The following is a 19,201-nucleotide window of genomic DNA, read 5'->3' on the forward strand; positions in this document are numbered from 1 at the left end:
GAGTAAGTAATTTAAATCCAGATTAAATTTAAGCAGCTGCTACGCAAAGGGCAAGTGAGCAGAGGCTGTGCAGCGGGGATGAGCAGGTGAGAGACTGACTGGCACCCCTGATGTGAGGGGCAGTGAGAGCAGGGTCTGTGCCCATGGGGTATTGCCCAGAAGGACGGGTTTTTTCTCCAGGCTTGGCTTGCGTGCACCAGACAGAAGGCAGCAGTGCTGTGCCGTGGGACAGGACACCCCGGGATGAGATGTTCCCTGCCGTGAAGAGAGAGCCCAGGCGGGAGGATGAAGCACAGGGACGTGCTGGGCTGCTCACTTCGTAGGTGCTGCAGAGAGGCCACCCCTCTGCGCAGGGCTGCAGACCATGTTCCACCTCTTCTCCCACTGCTGGTCGTGGCTGCAGGCCATACAGGAGCCCATCAGGTAGGTCCCTGTGCCCACTCCCGGGGCTCCCAGGGGTGACAATATTTACCCGTGTGTTTATGAGTGGTGAGGGCGCCGGTGTGGTGACAGGGAAAGACAGGTGCAGGAGCTGTCCCCAGACTGCTGAGCAAGGCACACGTGTGTCCTGCTGCAGGCAGGAGCTGGGCAGGGGTGCAGTGCAGGGAATGGTTCCACAGGGATTCTGGCTCTGCAGAGTCAGCAGCTCCCCAGGAAAGCTGGGGAGGATGCACTGAAACACCTGCCTTGTTTGCATATGCCAGAACATCCAGGTTAATTCCCTGGGACAGCACTGCAAGGAGCTTTATGGTCCTCTCCCTCCAGAGAGGACACCTTACCTGCTGCAATTCTGGACGTGGAGCTGTGCCATCTCCACTGCCATGCAGCCTGGTCTATATGTTTAAGGAAGAAAATGGCATTGCAAATAACTGTAGTGGCTTGTCTGTGGCAGAGAAAATGTTGTTTGTGTGGCTCTGGTGGATCATGTTGCTGGAGAGTGGACAGGACTGGTTAGAAACAGGAAGAACACCTGAGTCCAGGCAGAAACTCATAAAATCATCCTTGCAACCTTTCCCTACCTGTGTATATTCAAAATTTACTGCAAGGAAGGTGTAATCATTGACTGCATATCAGGAAGAATCATGCTGGCCTGTGCATATAATTGCTTAATCCTGTATGATTTGAAAATAAGTCCTTGCCATAGGAAGTACATGGAAGGCTCTGCAGTGTGGGTGTCCCACGGTATTGGGGTGGCTCCAGGACCTTGTGCCTGTCCTCACCCTCTCCCATGCACAGGGGTTGTCCCTGCACTTGTCCCCAGCTGAGACAGAAGCCGTGTCACTGTCCTGCCTCTCTCCTGGCTGAATTGTAGCTGCCATGGGCAGGGTCCTTTGCTTGGGGGCCAGCAGTGGTCACCGCTCCCCAGGAGCACAGCCTTTTTCTGGGGTGCTCACCTGCTGCTGTCGCTCCCCAGGAAGGTGACCCTCCTTGTCATGGGGCTGGACAACGCAGGGAAAACCTCCGTCATCGCGGACATAGAGACAGGTGAGGAGCAGCACAACCCAGAGGCAGCCCCAGACGCAGGCAGCAGCTTTATGGTGCTCTGAAACCAAAGGACCGAGGCTTCTGAGCTCCAGCCGCTGTTCCGGGGGAGTCTGCGGGGCACGGCCGTGTCCCGGGCAGTGGGAGCGGGGACGTGGCTGGGGCAGGAGGGGCACAGGGCACAGGGACGCTCCTGGGCCCCTGTGCCAGCTCTCTGCGCTCTCCCCACACGCAGCGCTGGCCGGGGAGGTGCTGCCCGATGCGCAGCCTGGCCGGAGCCGCCTGCGGCTGGATAGGTTCGAGGTGACGCTGCTGGACCTGCCCGGGGCACAGCGCTCCCGCAGCGCCTGGCGCAGCCACTACAGCGAGGCGCACGGGCTCCTCTTCGTCCTGGACTCCGGTGACCTGGCACGGATGGAGGAGGCCCGCAAGGTCCTGAGCCGCGTCCTGAGCCACCCCGATGTGTCCGGGAAGCCGCTCTTGCTGTAAGATCGGGATGCGAGCCGTGAGGTTGGGGGTGAGGGGCGGAGTGGGACCCTGTGGCGGGGGCTGTGGGTTGCTGCGGGGATTTGGTGCCCGGGAGCTGTCGGGGAGCGCGGGGACATGAGGACCCGAGGAGTGCTTGGGAGATCGGAGCATCCGTGGGGAGGAGGTGAGGAGGGGGCTCCGGTGCCGGGGGAGGGCTGGGGCAATGCTTCACCTAAGCGCAGGCAAGCCGGGAGGAAGCGCACAGCCTCCGTGGCGAGGCACCGGGGGCCGAGCTGGCGGTGACGGCCGCTCTTCCCGTGCCCCAGGCTGGCCAACAAGCAAGACGCGGCGGCCGCGCTGCTGCCCTGCGAGCTGATCGAGCGGCTGTGCCTGGAGCGGCTGGTCAACGAGAACCGCTCGCCCTGCCGCATCGTGAGTGCGGGGCTGGCTCCGCTCCCCGCTCCCCGCTCCCCGCTCCCGCTGCCACCGCCGCGGGGCTCCCCGCGCTGACCCCCGCCCGCCCTCCCGCAGGAGCCCTGTGTCGCCAAGCGGGTCCCCCCCGCCCGCCCGGCCCGCGCCACCCTGCAGGGGCTGCGCTGGCTCCTCCGCGCCGCCGCCGCCGCCCCGGCCCCGCCGGACGCCGCCCCGGTGCCGCCTGCCCCGAGGGCCGCCCGCAGGTGGGTGCGTGAAGCCCGTCCCCTCGCTCCCCCCGCAGCGCTCGTCCTCACCCCCGCTGTGCTCCGTCCCACAGGGACCGGCCGCCCGCCGGGGAAGATGCTCGAGAGGGCGCGGGGAAGAGCGGGGAGCCCCGGCCGGTGCGCCCCGCCTGCCGCCTCCTGCCCCTGGTGCGTGAGTGAGTGGGACCCCGGGGTGGGACGGGGCGGAAGAGGGGCTCTGCCACCCTCTCCTCACCCCCCTTTCCCTGCCCAGGAGGAGAGCACTAAGGGCCCCAGGAGGAGGAAGAGGAAGGTGAAGGTGAAGAAGAAGGGCTTGGGGCAGCCAAGCCCGGCCGAAGAGCCGGAGGGAGCAGGAGTAGGGGCTGCCGGGGGGCTGCTGCTCCCCAACAGGGTCGGGCAGGAGGAGCCCATAGCCACCCCCCACCCAGGTGAGAGGGGACTGTGGGTGGCTGCCAGCTCTGCAGGGCCCCCAGAGCCACCCTACAGGGAGGTGGCCAGGCCTGGCAACATGACAAAACACTGGACCACTGGTGCCCGCCACCTCCATCAGCTCTGCTTGCAGATCAGCTGAGTGCAGAGCCAGCTCACAGGAATCCAGAGGGGAAGAGGAGAGACATCTGAGCATCTCCACAGCGGATGATGCACGGAAGCAATGGAGGACTGCAAACCTGCCACCAGCAGTCCTCTCTGCTGGTTTGGTGACAAAGGCACCCTTGCTCAGGTGTGTGGTGCCTGAAATTTTGTATTTCTCCATTCAGCACAGGGTATGAAAAAGAAAAAAAAAAAGAAAATCAAGAACAAAATCAAGTCACGGGAACCTTCTCTGGAGCAGCAGCATGAGGAGATCTCAAGCACCTTTGGTTGGTATTTCTCAGGACAGATTTTGCTGAAAGCATCAGGGTCTGGCCTGCTGGCAGCGGGCTGGGAGCTGTGCAGGGACACTTGGCCACGGGGTGCTTGGTGTGGGGACACGGGCACGGGCAGGTGCTGCTGCAGGGCTGCGTGGGGGCTGCTCTGGAGGCAGATGCTGCTGCCTCTGCTGCGGGGCGGGATGCAGGAAGGCCACGTGAGTGACTGTGCTGGGGCCTGGGCTGTCCTTGCAGCCTCACTCAGCACAGGTTGCCAGCGGGGCCATGGAGCTGGTCCCAGGCCAGTGCCTGACTGCTCCCCTTGTTCCCAGATTTGTACCGCCGGGCCATGCTGGCTCTGAAGATGAGGCAGGAGCAGAGGAAGCAGCCATCGGCCGTCGCCCCCTGAGCAGGGAGGCACAGAGCACGGGGGTGTGGGCCCTGCAGTGGCAGTGGCACCCACGCTCGTGCACAGCTTGGCCAGGGCTGGCAGAGCTGGGAAATGGGTCCTGGGGCATAAACAGCATCTTTGTCCCCTGCGTGGCTTGAAAACCAGGGATCCACAGGGGCGAGCCAAAAGTCCCTTTGTAAGATGCCTCTCTGGCAGCCGGGCTGCAAATCCATGTGAAAAGGAACAGCCGGCCCCTTGCCGCCCCCTGTTAGTATTTTAGTATTCTGTGGAAGACTCCGTGTAAACCCGGATTAGTCTGTGGAGGAGAGGAAGATCCGAACAAACACCCCAGGGGGAGAGCTTGTCTCTTGAATGGACCTGTGCCCTGGGAAAGCTGTCTTCGCAGGTCAGGGCTGCACTCCCTGCCCACTGCCTGGAACAGTCTCGTTCCCTGCTGGTGGAGAGAGGGCAGCCCCAGGTGGTCTGCGGAGGAGCTCGGCACAACCCTCAGCCACATCTGGCTGTCAGGACCCGCTTCACACACTGGAGGAAGGTGATGCCCGTGTCTGTGCACCCTGCAGCCCGTCGGTGAAAATTTAAGTTCAAAGGCAGCTGGTGGCGGAGGCTCCATCCCCAGGAGCGCTCCTCCGGACCCTGCCATCCTTCCAGGACGGTCCCTGCCGCTGGCAGCCTGGCCCTCTGCTGCCCCAGCTGGTCCCTGGGCTGCGCTCAGCTCCGCCTGACAGGGACGAGCAGCAGCAGAGCCGTGCCAGCCTGGCCGGGAAAGCTCAGCCCTGCAAACACCTCAGCCAAGCCCGGGGTTGGGCGGTTTTCCCGTGACACCTGCAGCAAGCAGTGCCAGCAGCTGAGCTGTGCGTTAGTCACCTCTGCTCCCGTGTCACTGATTAACAGGCGCTGCCTCTGTGCTCCCGGGGAAGGCAAATCACGGAAGCCCTTCCCTCGGCAGGGCTGAAAAGGGAAAGGAAGAGGAACCGGCTGCTCTGCCTTGCCAGCCTGCCGTAAAGTTCTGTCTAACGCTGCTGTATTCAACTGTTGGTGACTACAGGGATTATTTGTAAATAAACTGTAAATAACAACAGCAGAAGTGAACATTGCCCTGTAAATACAGCACTTTCAGTAACCCCTTGTCTCAGTCTGGTGGAGCTCCCTGGGGTGTGGGTGCTGTGGGGTGCAGGGTAAAGTGGGGACCAAAAACGAGATGGTGGCGAGTGCTGCCCTCCCATGAATTTTGGGTTTGCTGGGAAACACTGGAACTCCAAACGTGCTGGAAGCAGGAAGCAGTGCCTGAGCAGCTGCTCCGGAGAGACACATTTTCCATCTCTTGTGCATGGTGTCAAGAGCATTTCCTACAGGGAGCCAGCTGGGTGACACAGCCCTGCTTTGCATTTCAGCACTCGGATATTATCTAGCACATCCTTCTTTCCCAGTTTCCAGAGAAGCTGACTCAGGAGCGTCAGGGTAGGCAAAATATTGTGCCTGGTCCCACCAGCACTGCCGTGGTGCCTCAGCCTGGGCTGTGGCTGCACTGCTGTAAAGTGGCGTGTGAGTTCTCCATTTCTGCAGCTCTTGATGTTGCTCACTCAGAGACCCACGCCTGCCAGCGAGGTCACCAGCAGCTCTCTCCACAGCCTGGGTCCTTCTGAGCCTGAAGGATGGAGAGCGCCAGAGATGGAGGGAGGGAGTCTGCACTTGGCTGGGCTCTGCCAAAGTTGATGACTCTTTGTGTGCTGCCAGAAGATGAAGAGATGTTTCAGCAAGTGCCTGTGGGAATACACCTCCCACCTCCTCACACCAAGGTTGCTTTGCACAATTGGATTGTTTTCTGATGCTTGTTATCACTGTCAGGATTCAAATGTGTGGACTGGATGCTGAGTAGTGAGACTGCTGCTCTTTTGTGAGGAGCACTGCTTGGTCAGAGTTCAAAACACTGCCAAGTCCTCCTCTCCTGTGCACAGGACACCACCAGTCCTTCCAGGCTGCACAAGGCCTGCAGGAGAGCCTGGAAGATGGGTCCATGTGCTGAGGCTGTCACCCCCTCTAGCTCCACCCATGGCCCTGCTGTGCTTTCTCCAAAGTCATTAAATTTCACTTTCTGCACACTGGCTGGGCTTAGCCAGCAGCTACACTTTATGTTATAGCCCCTCCTGGCTCCACTCTACCCCCAGAAGAGGACGGGGGGGTGATGTTGACTCCAAAATCTCCTCTGAGAGCCCTTGATTTGCCCCACACACATGAGCAGGGCAGGAGGTTCCCCATGGCAAGCTCTTGTTGAGTACAGGCACCTCTGCTGCTCTACATCCACTGCTGTGTTTTCTCAATAAAAACTAAACTCTGCAGCTTTTCCCATGTACATTAGTGTTTCCAGAGGAGTGGGAACCATTGTGGATTTCATAATCATTTCCTGGATTCTGCTGGAGACACCCTTTGGGAATGAGCTTTCCCAGCAGCTGCAGTGAGGATGCCCCATGCAGGGGCAGGACAGGGAAGGTGAGCCTGCTCCATGCATCAGGGAGCTGTGGGGTGCCAAACCCATCAGCAACCAGGCCTGACAAAGGAAAAGAAATGAGAGACAGAGATTTGTGATGTGCAAAAAACATGGCAGTTCTTTGTTCTTCACTGACCCCAATTTATAGAAGAAGGAGCCAGCAAGTGGTTTTTGAGAGCATCTCAGACTTTGGAATTTGAGCACTGATTTAGGGCAGTAAAGGGAATTAATTGCAAATGATCCGGGTTAATGGGTGTTTGGAAAGGCAAATGGAATGGGTCACATCCTGCGGGGTGCCTGCAGGTGACTCTCACTCCCCACCAACCCATCTGTAAATGCCATCACCTGCCCTGGGCATATAAACAGCCAGAGAAGGGGGAGGGCACTCCTGGGGTACAGAGCCTGGGGTTTGGGCTGGTGAGGGGCTTTCACACGGAGCTCCCTCCCTGCTTCGTGAAAAGGGTATAAAAATGAATTAAAGTAAATCTCTCCCCCAGCAGAGCAGTGGCTGTGGGGGAAAGGTGAGCAGCCCCTGCTCCTTGGCTGTGCCGTGCCGTGGGAGGCACTGCTAAGGTGTGGGCTCTGACCCGTGTTGCACGGCTGCCTGAAAGCTGCTTTTAGTATGTACAGACTTAAATAAACATGTATAAAGAAGGTAAGTGGATTTTAAACCTTGGAATGGGTGTTAGGTTGATAAAAGCCTGGGGTGGGTGGTTTTTGTACTTGAGAAGCTGGTTGCTATGTACACTTTCTCCTGCTTGCAGGTTCTACCCTCTGACTAACTTGGGTGGGCTGGGTGCCAGCATGCTCCTGTGGAAGTTTCCCAGCTGAAAAAGTGAGTGTTGGGAAGTGGCTCAGCTTTTTTTAGATGAGTACACCAGGGTCCAGGTGATTTTCCAGAGATCATTTGGAATATTGCAATATGTGTGATAACAGGCAGCTCTCAATAGGTTGAATAATGAGCAACCATGCACAGAATTTCTTTTGGATGTTTTGTTGTAGACCCTCTGTTGTGTTACACTAAAAATGAGCTCTGGAGTGTTTGCTGTCATGTATGCTGAAAAAACAAGGCTGGAATTATTGAGAGTAACTCCCTAAGCTTCTTTTGATGGTCATGAAAGAGGCTAGTAAGACTTTGTAAGGAAGGCGAAGACAAAGGATTGGAAAACGAGAAACTATGAAAACTTTCCCTTTCTAAGTTAAATGAGCCCTGTTGGAGACATTGTTGCTGGCAGAAGGAAAAAGGATATAATCAAATTTATTTAGTAGATATGTGTCTTGGGGCACCAGGAAATATGCTGGAGTCTGAGGTATATAAATTAGTCACATCATGTACCAAATATATTTGCTGGGTTTTCCCCCTTTGAAAAAGAAAAAAGCATTCTTTTCAAAAAGGGAAGTTCTGTTAACTCAAATTGGTATTCTCTTTCGCAGATTATCACTCTGTAAGTTGCTGCATATTTGAATGGGTTATTTCACACTTATAAGGACAAAGTGCCTCTAGAGAAAGACTATCAGTGTATTAATTAGAAGGGCTTTTGCTACAGAATATCTCTGGGTGTTGGGTCATGAGCCAATTTGTTAACCAAAACTTTTCATTTGAAAGTGAGCTGCAGCAATCAGAGCTCAGGCCCTGTCTGTGCGAGATCTTTCACCTTCTTAAACTGCACTTGTATTTCAGTGTAGCTGAGTTTAGCAAGACTGTAGCCCAAATACCTGACTTGCTGGCATGTAAGTCTTGCTTGCTGCCCAAGCTCTCATCTTATAGACCTTACCCCCACCTTCCATGCACAGTGCAGCTGCAGGAGAAATTTGGGGGTGATTTTATAGGGTTTTTCTATGGGTTTTTTTTGGCTAGGCTTGTGTTCATAGATTGCAGGTACAATTGCTGCAGAGGCCTGCAGCAACCAGCATCAAGCTCTGTGCCCTGCCCCAGCGAAGAAGGCTGCAGGTGGAGTGATAAACTGAAAATGCCCCGGAGGGGTGGAGTAAAGCGTGTGCAGGTCCCCTGTGGGAGGGACACTCAGCGTGGGTGCCACTGCTGAGTCAACTCCAGTGCCCAGTGCTGCCTCCGGACTTGCCTCCTCCTTCCTTTTCCCAGGAGGGCTGGGGAAGGCCCAGGAGAAGTCCCTGCTGCAGGCTGGGATGTCACAGAGGAAGCCCTAAACCTGAAGTGCTGTTTTGGGCACTGGTGTGGGGCAGGACGTGGGGAGCTGGTGCTGAGTGATGTGCCCAGCTGTGCCCCCGGGCCCTGCTGCTCCGGAGGGGTGGGATGGGCTGCAGGGGCTCCAAGGGAGGTCTGGAGGCAGGGCTGCATGCACACCCCTCTGCAGGCAGCTCCTGGCTGCCTCCCCTCCCTCGAGGGTGTTTCGCAGGAGTGATGCAATCCCTCCTGGAGCACCCACGCACAGCCACGGAAACCTGTTTTCTCCAGGCAGAGGGGCACGAGGGGAGCATGAAATATTCCCACTGCCCTGCTGAGGGGCAGTGAGCACCGCCAGAGGTGTCAGCAGCTACAGGCCATCCGGAGGACTCCAGCAGACACAGAATTTGGGTGGCTTTGGCTGCTTTCAGACAGTGAGCTCCTGGTCCTGTGCCTGCCGGTAGCCCCGTGCTGGCAGGGTGGGTTTGAGTCTCAGGTGTGCACAGACAAGAATTCTCTGCTGGGATCTGCTGGCAAAAACGCTCTCGTTTCTTATAAAACCTGTTCACCAAATCCGTGAAGGATTTGTCCCCTTCAGGAGAAGTGGAGGAAAAGAAATGGGGTCAGCTTCTCCTCGGTGCTCCCGTGGTGATCCTGGCGTGCTGTGGGGCACCTGTGCGTCAGGACAGAGCCCTGCCTGTCCCTCCAGAGTGCTGGGACTGAGCAGCCCTGGGCATGAACTCACCGCCCCAGGTGGAGATGGCCTTGGGATGGTTGTCAGGGGGACAGGGTGGCCTCAGAAGTGGGTGGCACTCAGCAGCGAGTGCCTTTTCCCGGGTGCTCTTGCCCGGTGTGAGGAGCAGCGAGACAAGGGGCAGGTCATGCCCCAGCAATAAATTAGCTGTCAACCTACATGCTTGGGTTAACGAGACCTACTTCAAGCTGTGGCGACTCTAAAGACAAGCCTGTAGTACCCGTCCGGCGGTGGGAAGGACCTTGATGAGGAGTAATGTATCTCCATTGAATCCATACGACATCGGATGTCATAAAAATCCGTACAATATTTGGAAGACGTGGAAAGCCGATTGTTTGTTTTACAGACAGCTCTTTATCCTCCAACTGGCCACACGATGGCAGAAGAAGCAAAGAACACTGCAAAAAAAAAAAAAAAAAAAAAAAAAAGTGTTTAAAGAAATAAAGGAAAAAAAAAAAAGCCCAAAGGTGGGGAGGGTCAGTGTGTGACCCGAGGCCGGAGCCCGGCCCCCCTCCTGCCAGGGACTGGACTCAGGAAACCCCCACCGCCGTGAACAGCCAAAACAAGGACAGGAAAGCGATTTTGTGAGGGGATTTAATGGATTTACCCAAGCTGTGAGGTGTTCAAGGCACTCCCTCGGGTCGCTCCTTCGTGCCCTGGTGGCAGTCTGAGCGCTCGGCTGTGTTCTGGATTCCTTGCGCTCATTTTTTAATTGAATCGTGGCGATGGACTCCAACCAAGCTGTATGGTGCAAAGTTCTCCCTCGGAGAGGGAGCTGCCCCTTGTGGCCCCTTCTCTTACAGGTAAAAATGATCAAGCCGAATTTAATAATAATAGACTTTTATTTCGCGACCAAGATTGGGTCCGAGATAGCCACAATCAAAAGGTCAGTGCCGAGCCCGGGGATCGGCGCTGGGTGAGACACAGGTCCGACCTCTGCAGCACAGGGTCTCCTATGTTCACCCCGACTGTTCGGTCCGAGCAGTTCTTATACCGTCTATTCTGCCTAAGGCAGGGTTTCTTTTCTTCTTTTCAACAGCTCACATATTCATGTAGTTTCTTTTCTCCGCGTGGAGCTGAACAAAACGCGTCCGGGAAGCGATGTATGCCGATCAGGGAGTTAATTACTGGAATTCGGCACTGAGAGGCGTCTTCCTGATGGCTCTGGCTATCTCAATCTGAGATATTTATGGAGCGTTCATCATCTGGGTGTTCTCGGATCACCCTGGAGAAGCGCCCATCTCCGAGCGAGGAGCACCCATCTCCTTGCGAGCCACGTTTATTCGTTTGCAAATTAGGTGCTTTTCTCCCTGCTGCCAGCTGCGGCTTCGAAATGTGTGAAGCGACCTTCCCCTTCCCGGTGTGAGCGCTTAAGAGAACTTAGAGGGACGCTTCTAATATAACATATTTCACACGTCTCTTTCTCATGTGCGCGAATTATTCGAAACACGCACAGCGCTCCCGTGGGCAGGGCACGCCTGGACGTGGCAGGAATCCCTGCCAGCTCCGAGCGGGAGCGCTCTGGGCACTGCCTGAGCCCCGGCACCGCCCGTGCGCGGCTTTAAAAGGCGCATTCTTAACAGATTTCCCGTCTAAAGGCCTGTGAACCGACAGAATTGCCACCGAATCAGCAGTGGAACCGTGCAGGCTGTTCCAGGCTCTGAAAAAGCCCGGTCAGGGTTGTTTGCTTCCTCTCTGCGGGGCTGGTTTCTGCTGAGGTCGGGTTCTGCTGCCCCGGAGCCTCTGTGTCAGCAGCGACGGGGGATGACAGCGGCCTTGATTTCTCCAGTGAAACCCTGCCTTTGGCTCTTCGGGGTGAAGTAAGGCGGCGGATGGATTTAAACATTCTGGTTCTCAGCAGGCTACTGTGGCTCTGCTCCGGCTGAGTTTGGGAGACCAGACACTCGCCTGTGGCTCTTCCCAGCTGTGCTTGGACTTATTTCATCGGGGAGCTCCCTGGAAAAGGGTCTCTGTCCCTGGTGGCAGTGCATTAAAGCTATTGGTTAATTCTGTAGCACAGTCCAAGTCTTGCATTTTGCTTCTAATCCCAGCAAACCTTAAAAAAAAAAAAAAAAAAAAAAAGACATCATCACTTCAAACTAAACTGGGTAGGGGCTGCAATTTGTATGGCACAGGAATTGTAAGGAAAGTGCAGCTGCATGGATTCTTCTGCTGGTGAGAGCAACTCTCCTGATCAATTAATTCAGGTGAAAGGTGAGGAGCAACTGTCCCTGTAGCAGTATATTGAGGAGAAGAATAGAGCTATTTTTCTGTGAGCCAGATAAGCCAGATTGCCTTGGCCTTTGGGAACATGCAGGGGCCAAACCCCAAAGGCTCTTGTTCACTGGGCATGGCTGGTCTGTTCAGCACCTACCGCAGAGCCCTGCAACGGGAAAAACGTCTGAGAACAACAGCTCCCTCTTCTAGCCAACACGAACAGGCTAGAAAAACATCAGGGAAGTACCCAAAAATCAAGGCAAAAGCTGCAGGGCAGCGTTGGTCGAACTTCAGTGCTCTGTTGCTCTGTGGGGGAGGGAACTCTACAGCCGGCCTGGTTAGGCATTATATAAAGATGTTTAACAATTGCCATTCATTATTTTAAAATGCCTGGCATTGTTTTCTGGTTTCCTCTGTTGTGGTTAGGCCTTTGTGTGGAAAGGTGAGTAACAGCACAGCTGCACAGGGAATGGTGGGGAGGCTGCACTTGGGATGCAGGTGAGTGCTGGCTGTGAGAACGCTGCCCTGCCCTGCAGGGATGTGGAGCCTTCACCGATCCATCTGCTTGCTGCCCTGGGAGAAGTGGGGTTAAAAAACCCCACAGGCTCCTGCCTGCCCCACACCTGACTTCTGTTTTGGTGCTGGGGCTGGCTTAGATGTATCACACTGTGTGAAACTGCCAGACAGTGGGTGCTTATGCACAGTAAATGTGACTGGGTTTAGCCTCAGTAAAATCAATATGATGCTATTTTCACTTTAAAAATGCAAAGTGAAAAATCTGTGCGTTTTCCGGGCCTCTGGGAGCTGCCGGTTGCTCTCCAGGCCCAGTTGTGGTGCCACAAGGTGAGTTTTGCTCAGTTTCCAGTAAGAAGCTGCCTTTAAACCGGGAGCAATGCAAGCTGCTGGAATGGCAGTGGCACCTGGGTGCTCCTGGAGGTGCTTGGAGCTGTCGGCAAGGGACAGCACCAGGAAAACTCCCTGCCCTGTTGCAGAGGCTATTCCTCCAGAAAAGGCTGTTTTATTACTAAGCAATAATGATGTTGAAAACATGTAGATTTTTTTAGGGTCTGTGTTGTCTTTTTCAACTCGATGTTGAAAACATAACAAAAAACATGACGATTTTGTTAGGCCACATATCCTCTTTTTCATTTTGGTGGTTTACATTAATATTGTCATGCTCTGTGCCTGCTCGACTAGGGAGATGCTCCCTGGAGGAAGCATTTTGGGTAAGTTTTGCTGTCCCAGCCCGGGGGAAGGGGGTGTGTTGTGTGTTCTGCCCGAGTGCTGTGGGAAGGCTGGAGGCACCAGGGAGAGCTGGGCAGCTCTGGGCTAAGAGGCTGCAAAGCTGCCCTGGGAATAGGCTGGCCTGGCTGAGCCACGCATGGCAGGAAGAGTTTCTGGTGGGGGAAAAGTACCCAGAGACTCCAAACAGCTTCTGTGGTCAGTCATGACTTGGGAAAACGCTCCAAGGTGTGTTTATGTTGGCTGCTTGAGCATGGTGACCGTGCCTGGGCCTCTGCAGCAGAGGGGGCAGCCCAGAAAGCCAACCCTGCATCACCAGCAGGTGAGGGGGGGTTCTGCCCCTATTGCACCCTTGAGATCCCTGCCTGCAGTGCCACGTGGACCTGTTGGAGCGAGTTCACAGGAGGCCAGGAAGATGTCCTAAGGGCTGGAGCATCTCTGCTATGGTGACAGGCTGAGAGAGCTGGGGGTGTTCAGATTGTGGAAGAGAAGGCTCTGGGGAGACTTTGGAGTCCTTTCCAGTGCCTGAAGTGGGACAGGCACTTTTAATGGGGCATGTAGTTACAGGGCCAGGGGGAATGATGCTTTGGGCAGGTCACACAAGGCGTAGCCCTCTTTAAACTGAAAGGGGGCAGGTTTCGATTAAATATTAGGAAGAAATTCTTCCCCCGAGAGTGTTCTGGCACAGGTTGTCCAGAAAAGGTGTGGATGCTCAAGGTCAGGTTGGACGGGGCTGGTGAAAGGTGTCCCTGCCAGGACAGGGGCTGGACGGCGACGGCCTTTAGGGTCTGTTCCACCGCAACCGGTTCTGTGCCAGAGACACAGGAAAGGGGCCCTGCAGCGGGGACACACCGCGCACGGGGACGGGACGGCAGCGGGGCTGGCGGGCCGAGGCTGTCCCCGCGTGTCCCTGTCCCCGCGTGTCCCCTGTCCCCGCGTGTCCCTGTCCCCGCGGGTCTGGCCGGGCTCGGGGCTCCCCTGTCCCCGCGTGTCCCCTGTCCCCGCGTGTCCCTGTCCCCGCGTGTCCCCTGTCCCCGCGCTCCGGCGGGTCTCGGCCATCCCCGTCCCCGCGTGTCCCCGTCCCCGCGTGTCCCTGTCCCCGCGTGTCCCCGTCCCCGCGCTCCGGCGGGTCTCGGCCGTCCCCGTCCCCGCGTGTCCCCTGTCCCCGCGTGTCCCCTGTCCCCGCGTGTCCCTGTCCCCGCGTGTCCCCGTCCCCGCGCTCCGGCGGGTCTCGGCCGTCCCCGTCCCTGTGTGTCCCCTGTCCCCGTGTGTCCCCTGTCCCCGCGTGTCCCCGTCCCCGTGTGTCCCCTGTCCCCGTGTGTCCCCTGTCCCCGCGTGTCCCCTGTCCCCGCGTGTCCCCGTCCCCGTGTGTCCCCTGTCCCCGCGTGTCCCCGTCCCCGCGTGTCCCCTGTCCCCGTGTGTCCCCTGTCCCCGTGTGTCCCCTGTCCCCGCGTGTCCCTGTCCCCGCGTGTCCCTGTCCCCGCGCTCCGGCGGGTCTCGGCCGTCCCCTGTCCCCGTGTGTCCCCTGTCCCCGCGTGTCCCTGTCCCCGCGTGTCCCCTGTCCCCGCCTGTCCCTGTCCCCGCGCTCCGGCGGGTCTCGGCCGTCCCCGTCCCCGCGTGTCCCCGCGGTCCGGCGCAGTGGCTCCCCCTGGCGGTGGCAGCGCGGCGCTGCTGCGCTCCCAGGCTGCTCCGGGGCGGCGCCGCCTCCAGCGCGGCGGGACAAAGCGGGGCCGGGCCGGGCCGGCGGCATGGAGCGCGGGGCGGAACGGAGCCGGCGGCGCGGCCCGCAGCCCCGCTAGGAGCCGAGCCGAGCCGAGCCGTGCCGGGCCGGGCGATGCGGCGGTGAGCGCGGCGGGGCCGGGCGCCACCGCGATGCTCCGCCGCAGCCTCAGCCGCCTGGTGAGTGCGGGGCCGGGGCGGCGGGCGGGGAGAAGTTCGCGGTTATTCCCTCTCTGCCGTGTGCCGGGGCTGTTCTCCCGCGGGGGCTCGGCGCGGGGCGCATCCCCCTCCCCGCGGGGTCCGCCCCGGCCCTGCAGCGGCGGCTCGGTCCGAGCCTGCGAGCCCTCCAGAAGTTGCCTTTGCTGCCAGAGCCCAAACGCTGGTTTTTTTTTTTTTTTTTTTTTTTTTTTTTTTTTTTTTTTTTTTTTTTTTTTTTTTTTTCCTCCCAAAACCTGCCGGAGGGGACTTCCCCGGCCCGGCAGCGCGCTCCCCAAACCGCGTGTCTCTTCCTGCCCTGGGCGGGATGCGGGCTCTGCCCCGCCGGATCCATCCGAGCCCTTCCCGCTGCCACATAAGCTGCTCGGAGATTTCACCGTGACCTCACTGCTTGGCCTGAGCTCCGTAATTACTCACGTTTTCCTTTTTCCACGGCAAATGTGGGGAAAACCGGCGTTTTACCGGCGCTCCGGGCGCTGCTGTTGGCTCAGCAGTGTCACTGATTGCGCAGTGCGTAGCCAGCGAAGTTCCTGGAGTTGGGGCGGGGGTGCGCGGGGCCAGCGCAGCCCGAGCCCCCCGCGCCGCTCCGCAGCCGCTGCCCGGCTCCACCTGCCGGGATCGCGGGCTCTGCCCGCAGGGCCGGCGCCGCCGGGAGACGCGCTCTCCTGCCCGCTTCTGCTCCGGAGCGAGGCATTCCTGCCAGATTTTCCAGGCTTGGGGCACAAAAGGGACTCGAAATCGCCGTTTTAAGTCTGGAGGCAGCTCCGCGGAGCTCGGGAGGGAAGGGGTTGATTTGGGGTTGGTTCTCCATTTGTAGGCTGTGTGTCTGTTGCAGGCTCTGGGTTAGTTAGCCCTGTGGAGAACACACCTACCACAACCATTGTTTTGCAGCCTCGGGGACAGAGGGATCAGATGAAACTCAGCGCCCTGACTTTCTGGCTTTGATGCCTTTCGAGTTCGGCTCTGCCCTAAGTGCTACCCCACCCACCCTAGCAGGAGTTTTTTGTCCCAGTCACGTCGAGAGGCGTTTGTGGTTTGAGGCATCTCCGTGGAGTTCAGTTAGAAGCTTTTTTAGGTGGCCGCTTCCTGGAAGCGGGTAGCTGGAGCTGCCTGCCCGCGTTCTGGATCCAGCACCCTCCTCCCCCGTGAGGAGCAGCCCCTGCCCTGCCCGGGGGTCGCACGGGGTCTGTGTCACCTCCCCGCGTCCCTCGGCGTGGGCAGGGGAGGGTCGGCGCTGCTGGGGTGTGATGTCCTTTGAGGTGGAGAAGAAGCACCCCGGGCGAGCGCAGCGCAGGTATTTCGGAGCGCTGTGTGCAGGGCCGAGCTGTTGCAGCGCCTCTCTGGAAGGGTGGAGGTGGTTTTCTGGCTGGAGGAGCCTTGTTCAGGGACCGGGACGGAGTGCCAGGTCAGCCGCAGTGTTGCTGCGGGGGTTTAAGACGCTGTGTCCACCTCCTGGCTTTGTGAGCAGCATTTCAGCAGCCACGGGGAGTTTATCAGGCTGGTGCCAGCGGTGTGGGTCCCCCATATCAGCCCTGGGCTGATGGAGCAGCTCCTGCCGTGCTGCTGCAGCTCTGCCCTGTCCCCAGCCCTGCCGGGTGCCACAGCAGCCTTGGGTCAGTCCTCGCCCCTCCTGCTCCGTGGGGGCAGAGGGTGACCCGTGCCAGTCTCTGTGGAGCTGTCCCCGAGGTGCTGCCTGGCCCTCAGTCCTGGGTGGGCAGTGCTGGGCTTCAAGGGATGCTCATCCTGTGGCTCATCCTGCAGAAACTCGCTGCAGTTATTAAAGGCTGCAGATTTTCTGACACTTAGAATCCCGTAGGGCTACTTGGACAAACACTGTAACCTCTCCACTGTGTGGTCTCTGCCTGAGGCTCATAAATACCAGCAGATACTAAAAATCCTGTTTTCAGTTGTAACTCACAGCTTAGGCACAATGGATGTGACTTGCCCTATCAGCATGACTGTCTGTGGCTCTGTTTTTCCCTCCTATAAACTCTTATCCTGGGTAGGGTTATGAAATGGGATGGTAAAAAGAGCAGGAGGGATAGGGTGGGGCATGTGGGTCTGCACAGCTACCTGGGGGTACAGACTGATGTCTGCAGAAACAAATTGGATTCTGAACTTTGGTTTGCACCACTGAAATAATCCCTGTCACAGGAAGAGTGGGGCTGGGATCGCTGCGGGGAGGTGGGATTGAATTGCCATGGTTAATCCACTTTTAGGCGATACTGTCAACTTGAAATATAACTTTAATTCTTTTTTGGAAACGGATTCTAGCACTGGAGTCTTATTTTTAGTCTCCTGCTGCTTGTACGGCTGTTGTGGGAGGGTGCTGGAGTGGAGTGGGGAGGTGTGGGGGTGTCCAGGGGAGGGCTGGGCTGAGCACTGGCCACGTCCCGACTGGCCGGGCACTGCTGTCCCTGGCTCGTGCATCAAAGGCAGTGTGCTGTTCCTCACGTATTGCTCCAGCCCTGCCCCGGGGCCACAGCTCTGCCCGCAGCTCTGCCCGGGCTGCTGTGGGAGATAAGTGAGGAATGCAGAATGAGAAGTTGCTGTTGCCCTCATTGTTTTCGCTTTTCCTCCCAATTTGCTTTTATTTAAGGCCAGTCTGGGAGCGAGCCCTGGGAGCTGTGACCCTGCTCACGGTGCAGGAAGGCTGGGGTGGTGGGTGAAGCACCCCAGGGTGCTCTCCCTCCTCTTGGGGTGCCTGCTGCTGGCTGAGCCCCTGGGCTGGTGCTCTGTCCTGGGTCTCCTGCCTCTGCAGTCAGTGCAGCTCCTTGCTCTGGTACTCTCCTGTTCAAAACCTAGGATAAGTAAGAAAACAACAAACAGTCTGTAATTGGGAGCAAAATTCTCCTGTTTGCGTGTAACAATAGGACCTTGGTCGTGTTATTCCAATTTAATGAAGTACCTTGGGGCCTGATCCTCTTTGCAGCCCGTGTCCTGGTAAATCCCTGGTGTTTGGCAAGTGCTGGGCTTGTTGTGAGCTCTCAACACTGCTGCTGGGGGAAGAAGGGGCCTCTCGGGTGGGTGTGCAGTGGCTGTCCCTGTGCCCTGTCCCAGGCTGCAGGGATGTTCTCTCGCTGCTCCTCTCCTGGGCTCTGCAGCCCTCTCTCCTGTGCCAGCACTGGGGGCTCCCCCAGCTTGGTTATGGGGCCCTGTGGGGCAGGTCCTGCCTGGGACTCTGCAGGAAGGTATCTCACTGAGACCTGAAAAAGGGAAATGGCCCAAAGTCACTTTTTAGATGGGAAGTAAATTCCCCACTGGCACTGGGAATAGGTGAGAAGGGGCAGGGGCGGGTGGGGAGAGCCCCTGGGGTGCACTGGACAGTGTGGGGCTGTCCCTGCCCAGCTCGGGGGGTGCTGGAGGTGTGGAAAGTGTCCAAGGCTGTGGTGGAGGATGCTGATTTACAGTCCCATCTTTAGGATGTGCAGCAAGTGTGTAATAAAATCTATTTTTGCACACAGATCACATCTGTGATTTTCTTTCACACTTGGTTTTTTTTTTTTCCATAGAGTGTGAACCAAACATTAGTGTGTGATTGCAGTTCCTATTCTAATAATAAAGATGATTACAGTTAGGAGTTGGAAGCTGTAGGAGTTGTCTTTTCCTCCCAGTCCAGCCATGTTAACACCTGGAGAGTGAGGCTGCATGTCAGGTACCTTGTAGCTGGTGCCAGCTTCTGCAGGAAGTGTTTGGCTTTCACTGATGTGGCAAAAACCTGCAGGCAGCAAAGCTTGGGGCTGGGGTGTCTCTGTGGCACCAGGTGGCAGTTCAGAGTATGGGTTTTAATGAAGCCACTTGAAATTTTCGTGGAAGTTGCTGGAGTTTTGTTTTGTAAGATGTGTTTAGCATGATAGCAGCATTCCACGTGCTCAGGCAGTTCCCCTGTAGCAGCCACAGGGCAGCCCATGCTTGACCACAGGGAAGTCAAGGCAGGCTCAAATAGGGAAGCTGGGACTGCAAAAAGCTTAGGGCTGCAATCCCTTAGGGGTGCCCCTTCCCTGGAAAATGGGGACACAGGAATTTCTCAGGTTCTGGGGGACACAGGGGTTTATGAAATTCCTGTAACCATTTCCTCTTTAATGTCTCCTAACTGTAGCCTTATTCCCAGAAATAGCTTGGCCATTTGTTTAAAAACAAATAAAAGCCAAACAAGAAACTTGGCCTGGGATAAGCAGCTGCATGTGTTCGTGTGCTCAGTTAAAGTTTGGGAATTTGGAAATTGCTGTAGGGAAGGCTGGAAAGCACCGGTCAAACATTAATGATAAATGATGCTTCTAATTAAACCTGTGGCACGCTGGAACTTTTCTGTGGAGAATAATGAGTCTTGGCTGTATTTTCTTCTTCCCTCCATGCCACTTCTGTCCCCAGCTGGTATTTTGCTAAGAGTAATGATGATTGCCTGGGCTGTGCAGGAAAGGTTCAGAGCTGCAGCTGAAGACATGGCAATTTGCTTTTAATAATAAAATTTGTAAAAGCAAACAGGACATCTATTAATAACAAGCTTTTCAGCCTTGCCTTTAATTTCATCCTGTTGC

The 19,201-nt window shown here is 57.0% G+C and overlaps 2 protein-coding genes across 6 annotated transcripts in view; both read left to right on the forward strand.

The window, feature by feature from the left end:
- Nucleotides 1-364: 364 nt before the first annotated feature.
- On the forward strand, nucleotides 365-4,996 carry ARL13A (ADP ribosylation factor like GTPase 13A). The gene is made up of 9 exons (XM_053990548.1): nucleotides 365-423; nucleotides 1,415-1,418; nucleotides 1,480-1,967; nucleotides 2,277-2,382; nucleotides 2,482-2,627; nucleotides 2,702-2,795; nucleotides 2,881-3,055; nucleotides 3,386-3,487; nucleotides 3,808-4,996. Exons 1-9 carry the CDS (start codon nucleotides 365-367, stop codon nucleotides 3,882-3,884), a joined length of 1,251 nt encoding a protein of 416 aa, XP_053846523.1. The 3' UTR covers nucleotides 3,885-4,996.
- A 9,542-nt stretch (nucleotides 4,997-14,538) lies between these two features.
- ATP11C (ATPase phospholipid transporting 11C) overlaps nucleotides 14,539-19,201 on the forward strand; it is a 54,601-nt gene continuing 49,938 nt past the window's right edge. For all 5 annotated transcript variants that reach the window (XM_053990176.1, XM_053990178.1, XM_053990177.1 and 2 more), the window contains exon 1: nucleotides 14,539-14,627. In XM_053990176.1, coding sequence (XP_053846151.1) covers nucleotides 14,601-14,627 — 27 coding nt within the window. In that variant the 5' untranslated portion in view covers nucleotides 14,539-14,600. The remainder of the gene's footprint in view (nucleotides 14,628-19,201) is intronic.

The sequence above is a fragment of the Vidua macroura genome, chromosome 14, assembly GCF_024509145.1.
Source record: "Vidua macroura isolate BioBank_ID:100142 chromosome 14, ASM2450914v1, whole genome shotgun sequence".
Classification (NCBI taxonomy): domain Eukaryota; kingdom Metazoa; phylum Chordata; class Aves; order Passeriformes; family Viduidae; genus Vidua; species Vidua macroura.

What these genes read in the sequence shown, in the direction of transcription:
- ARL13A (XM_053990548.1), top strand. Translation starts at nt 365, where the DNA reads ATGTTCCACCTCTTCTCCCACTGCTGGTCGTGGCTGCAGGCCATACAG. An exon ending in GCCCCGAGGGCCGCCCGCAG is followed by an intron (nt 2,628 to 2,701) that starts GTGGGTGCGTGA and finishes TCCGTCCCACAG; the next exon opens with GGACCGGCCGCCCGCCGGGG. An exon ending in CCTGCCGCCTCCTGCCCCTG is followed by an intron (nt 2,796 to 2,880) that starts GTGCGTGAGTGA and finishes TTCCCTGCCCAG; the next exon opens with GAGGAGAGCACTAAGGGCCC.